At 43.1% G+C, this 6,000-nt stretch overlaps 1 protein-coding gene across 3 annotated transcripts in view; it reads left to right on the top strand.

Annotated features, from left to right (window-relative positions):
• Positions 1-6,000, top strand: part of LOC311038340 (low-density lipoprotein receptor class A domain-containing protein 4-like) — a 218,858-nt gene that overhangs the window by 205,547 nt on the left and 7,311 nt on the right. For all 3 annotated transcript variants that reach the window (XM_084047806.1, XM_084047807.1, XM_084047808.1), the window contains 2 exons: positions 162-316; positions 4,328-4,378. In XM_084047806.1, coding sequence (XP_083903932.1) covers positions 162-316; positions 4,328-4,378 — 206 coding nt within the window. The remainder of the gene's footprint in view (positions 1-161; positions 317-4,327; positions 4,379-6,000) is intronic.

Raw genomic sequence — 6,000 nt, 5'->3', positions numbered from 1 at the left:
TAGTGTTGCCTGTTGTCATTTCTGCTCTTTGGCAATGCCACTTCAGAAGACTTTTAACCTTCATTAAGTCAGGAAATAAGAGAAGGGGGGGGTCCCTTTTTTATAGCTTTGATGATGGCAGTCCCCTTTCTAACACAATGTCTTTCTCTTTGTGTTTGCAGCTGAACTGGAGTTTGTCCAGATTGTCATCATCATCGTGGTGATGACGGTGATGGTGGTGGTGATCATCTGTCTCCTGAACCACTACAAGCTCTCCACATGGTCCTTCATAACCAGACAGAGCCAGGCCCGCCGGCACGACCACGCCCTGCAACAGGTCAGAGGAACACCAAGCTGCATTGTGCGTGCAGTTGCCTGCAGTTGTGTGTGTGTGTGTGTGTGTGTGTGTGTGTGTGTGTGTGAGAGTGTGTGCGACATGCGTGTGAGTGTGAGTGTACGAGAGAGAGAGGAGCTTGATTTATACTTGGTTGCACATCGTGTCGTGCACCGAGAATACTTTGGGTATGCGACACTGGCACGCATCTAAGTATAAATTCCAGCCAGAGAGACACACAGAGAAGATCCCGTGGTAATACTAGCTAGCAGTGCTTCTTCTACGCCTCCGGAACGGGGAAGGCATAGTTAAACTACTTTGCATCCGCCGGGGCTCTGTTGAGCACAATCAGTGCTTTTTAACAGAGCCAGTGTCCCTGCCCCAGTTAAACCATTTAGACCGGGAACGCATCCGTGACATTTTTAGATTTCTTTGGCTAATAAAAAAAATAGCAGATATACAAGCTCATAGCGTAGAGCATAGAGTGCCGCGCTATGAGCTTGTAGATATACATTTTTTTTTTAAATCATGATTTTTTGTTTGCAAATCTTTGCTTCTTGGGGATTCTACAAATATCTTCTAAATCCTAACAGTTTTTTGAAAAAAACGTACGTTGCTATAATCAGTGGTTCTCAAACTCTTTCCATGTCAAGGACCCCCAAAATGATATGTATTTGGTCGTGGACCCCCATCTCAAAATATGTTGTTCCAGGGACCCCCAGGCCAGAAGCAAAGATTTGAGTTAAAAATGTTCGCTTACAAAAAAAAAAATATATATATATATATATATATATATATTTTTTCTTTTCCCAATGATTTGCACACATTTTCACAAAAAAGAAAAGAAAAAAACAGATCTACAAGCTCATCGCGTAGCACTCGGTGCCGCGCTATGAGCATGTAGATCTGCTTTTTTTGAAAAGCCAAAGTATAAGTGTTTACACAGACGCGTCCCCGGTCTTAATGGGTTAAGAGCAGAGAGCAGCTGAGGCTGGCTCTAGTCTTGCAGGTGAACACGTTGAAGTGCAGCAGTAGCTGCACCATGTAGAAGAGCCACACGCTGCTGTGTAGAGACACTCTCTGCTGCCGGCCAGGCCTTGATGTTTAATTCACCGCACCGATGTGTCTAGACAGCTGGCTGCTCTGCCCTCGTGCAAACATGACGACACACGGGACAAGCACGCACCCACATATACACACACACACACACACACACACACACACACGCACAACCCTATACATACATAACATAAACTCTCATGCACTGGCATACACACTGCTTATATTTAAGCACATTCTGACCGATCGACCGGAACATAATATGGCATGCTGGCTCTGTCTCACTTGTCTGTCTGTCTGTCTGTCTGTCTGTCTGTCTGTCTGTCTGTCTGTCTAACTGACTGACTATATAGTATATCTGTATCTATCTGCATAACTGTTTGTCTATTTGTCTGTCCCCTTATATACAGACATAGACAGATACTGTATATAGACAATACGAGATATCGTATTGTCTGTATATCCATCTTTTTATCTGTATGTCTGTATGTACTAAAGCTTACACCTACGTCGCACCGCCGATCCCACCGATATGCCCATAACCCATATGTATCTGTCAGTCCGTGTCACTTTTATGCCCATATATGGAGATCCCTGATGTCATCAGTAATTCAGTATATGCCCATATATGGGCATGTCCCCTTTTGTGCCCATATATGGAGCTGAGTGATTTGTTGGCGCTTGATGCCATGACGACACATTGAGGGTAGACCAAACACTCCAGATTTGGCGTATCTGCATGGGGAACTCCTTACATGGTTATTTCTGAGTCATGGTGACATGAGCCTGACGATGCCACGTTGTCCTCTCTTAGACAATTTTAACCCATTTAGACCTGAGGCCGATTCTAAAGTTTTCTGAAAAACGTTATATTTATTTAATGAAAAATGTAAACAAAAATGCATGTTGCTATATACTGTGCATAGCAACAGGAATCCCAAAAGGGGTTCTCGTCCTGAAAGGTATAGTTACAAATAGGGGTTCCTGCCCAAAATGGGTTGGAATTCTTTTCTGTATACTGTATCTTTCTGTTTATCTGTATGTACCGTATGTCTATTTGCCTGTTGATCTGTTAGTCCATCTCTCTTGTCTTTCCTATCACTGTGTGCTGTGTCCATTATGATAATTATGCAAAACAAAACCAGACAAAAATTGTACACATTTTTTGATTTTTTTGAAAATTATCTGGATCTTGGGATCCACATAGAAACAGCATTCATGTGACCAGCCCGTGACATCAGTCATCTATGAAGTATGACTTTGGGCAAGGTTACAACCCCATTGAATTACATAAAATTCAAGTTAAATATAACAAAAACTAAGTATGCATAGGGTTTGGTACTGATCGGTCCAACGGGTTTGCAAGATTCACACTGGACCACACACACACACACACACACACACACACACACACACACACACACACACACACACACACACACACACACACACACACACACACACACACACACACACACATGTATGTATCTAGCCTTTTGCAGAGTCATACCATTAAAATACAGTCAGAGACAGAAGGAGTGAAGAATAGCTTGAGGCTTTTGCTCCAAACGGACATAAAAAAAACAACTAGAAATTTAGCTAATTTGTCTCCATTTTTCTTCCGTTCTCTGTTATTTCTTTCTCCTTTGTCTTTGATATGTGTTTAACAGAAACAAGGTCCTGGAGTCAAACATAGTGGGAGAAAAACAGCAATTATTTGATAGTCCTTTTCTTTTGTTGTGGCTTTCATCTTGTAGTTTTTTTTGTGCTGCATCTGTCTGCCATTTGTGGTCCCCGCACTAAGGAAGGGGACCAAATTTTGGTTTGAAGCGGCAAGCTTCCCCCAGCACTTCTGTTTCATCTCCCACTTCCTAGTTAAGATGTTTGTTTTTGTCCGCACTACCTCCCTGTTTTGGATAAAAGTCTGCCCGTTCTCTTTGGTGTTGCAGTCTGACTTTTAGATTGCGCATGAAATGCAGAGCCAATTTAATCCTCCATAAGATGCTGAAGCAGTTGGCATTTATAGCTTTCAGGTGATTTAAAAGGGACTTTGCTTCATTATGAACGCTCAAATAGACCTAAACGTAATCTGATGGTATGGTGTTTTCAAACCATTACCACTTTCAACCTGGCATACCTGAAGGTGAAAATGTTCAAGGCTTTTCCAACATAGTGAAAATAGTAATCTAAGAACTCACAACGCGTTGCATTGCATTGCTACACGTTGTGAGCTTGTAGATCTGCTAGAAGTTTTGCCATGCCATGCCATTGCACAACAAGGTGTAACATAGGGCTTAAAGGGATATTTCACTTTAAAAAAAAGTTTGGGTCATTTTATCGTCTACTCAGGCTTTTGTGAACCCCCCAGACCGTTTTTAAGTTGCTTTGCGTTGCTTTGCGTTCCTACACAAACCCATTATAACTTCAAACTCCATTTTTAACATGTTAGATTAATCAAAAACACCCGTCCTTGGTTCTGGTGACTCACCCTGCCCTCCTAATACGCGAGGGGGCCGTGTTTTTTCGGTTATAATAGGTTTGTATAGGAAGGGGGCGTGTCTGATAAAATGAATATCAAATCTGAATACTGAATCAAGCAACTTAAAAACGGTCTGGGGGGCTCTGAGTAGACGATAAAATGACCCAAAGTTTTTTTGAAAGTGAAATATCCCATTAAAACGGGGAAAGAATCTTTGATTTTTGCGTTAGCTATAAAAAAAATAGCAGATATGACGCAGCGCGTCACTTCGTGCTGCGCTGCGGGCTTGTACATCTGCTATTTTTGAACATTTTTGGAAAAATCTTGAAAGTGTGAGAACTACTGATTTTAGAAGGCATTTGTAGAATGGGCCTCAGGTCTAATGTCATATCCCTGTTGCATGTGTTTCTGATGTGCATCCAAGCATAAAGCTCAGCCTGGTGACTGTGCTGTTCTCTTCCTGTGTCACTCTGCAGGATGGCTGCTTGTGGCCTTCGGAGGGCGGTTCTCGACAAGGTGCCTCTGAGGTAAGACTGCTGCCGCTGACCCCTGTCATTGTCTCTGTCGGGCAGAAACCTTGTGTGTCCAAAACCCTTTCAAAAACTTTTCTGGAAATGGGGGGGGGGGGGGGGGGGGAGAAACTGTGCAGTTCCATTGGATCCAATATATTTATTATTTAGTCATAAGCTCTTGTTAATTCTTTTCATTGGTTAAATATTTATAAAACCCACACACTTAACCACTTTCACTTTCACTTAAAAAAGATATATAAAAAAATTGCATAGAATAGCCAATCTACAAGTGAGCTTGTAGGTTGTCTATTTTTGCTACTTTTGAGTGACACCAGTGTGACGTCTTAGGGCATTCATTTTCAACAAAAAAAAACAACAACTAAAATGTTGAAATGTAGAGATACAAGGATTCCGGCCGACAGCAACGGCATGCTGTCAGACCTGTCTGTCTGTTTGTCTGTCTGTCTGTCTGTCTGTCCGTCTGTCCGACTGTCAGAGACACCTGAACCCTGTCACGCTGTCTTCCTGTCCCAGACACAGTCTGAGCCACAGAGAGAGAGAGAAAGAGAGAGAGAGAGGAATGATGGCAACGTGGCACAACCCTGAGAGACCTAGAAAAAGACAGGGCCAGAGAGGCAGACACAGAGATGGAGAGAGAGAGTGTGGGTGGCAGAGAGATGCAGGGGGGGTGGTGTCTTTCTGCCTGAGGGGGGATGCTTTTTGGTGCGTCATTAATCACCAACACCTCCCCTGACACTGTCTAGACAGCCGTCTGAGAGCTGCCCCGCTCTGCTCTAGTCTCTCTCTCTCCCTTTCTCTCTAGTCTCTCTCTCTCTCTCTGTGTGTGTGTGTGTGTGTGTGTGTCTCTCCCTCTCTCTCTCTCTCTCTCTCTCTCTCTCTCTCTCTCTCTCTCTCTCTCTCTCTCTCTCTCTCTCTCTCCCCCCCCTCTGCCCCCCCTCCCCCCACCCTTCTCTCTGTGTGTCTGTGCTGTTTATTTTTCAGTCTGTCATGCTCCCCAGTCATGTCAGTAGGGGCCGCCTATTAGAGCCACAGCCGCTAATTGAAATCATTTTCCTCTAATAATGGTTGGCTGCAACAGAAGTGTGTTGAAACTGGAACAGCGTGAGGAGGAAACATTAACTGTGTTGCTTCAGAATGGGAATGGCGAGGACGAGTATGGTTGGGAAAATAGACTCGACAAATAGCGTGAAGTATTGTGTTTTAGGGTGCAGACAAGAGGCAATGCTTTCAAATGTCCATACCGCTTTGGATTACAGCTCCCCTTTTAGCATAATTGCAGTGTAATTAGCGAGTGAGTAACAAATGGTAGCAAAATTATAAATGCTGGTGCTGCCAGCAAGCCCATCATTCCTCAGAGTCACACGAAATGTCGACTGGTTAAAATTGTGGCAAAGAAAATGGCCAGTGGTCATTCTTGTTCTTTATTATTATGCACAGGCAATGCAAGGCATTTCACTAGTCAAGTATAGTTAAGGCATCCTTGTATTAGGTTGGTTGCTTTTCATAGAACCAGTTATAAATACATTACATGACATATACCTGTATATATTATACGTGTAAATCTAACTCATATTGTTGCTGTTAACCCGTCCCTCCACCTGTCTTTGCTTACTTTC

The sequence above is a fragment of the Gymnoscopelus microlampas genome (assembly GCF_963454915.1).
Source record: "Gymnoscopelus microlampas genome assembly, chromosome: 3".
NCBI lineage: Eukaryota > Metazoa > Chordata > Actinopteri > Myctophiformes > Myctophidae > Gymnoscopelus > Gymnoscopelus microlampas.
The sequence above is the reverse complement of the archived record's forward strand: the minus strand, read 5'-3'. Positions and strand labels throughout refer to the sequence as shown.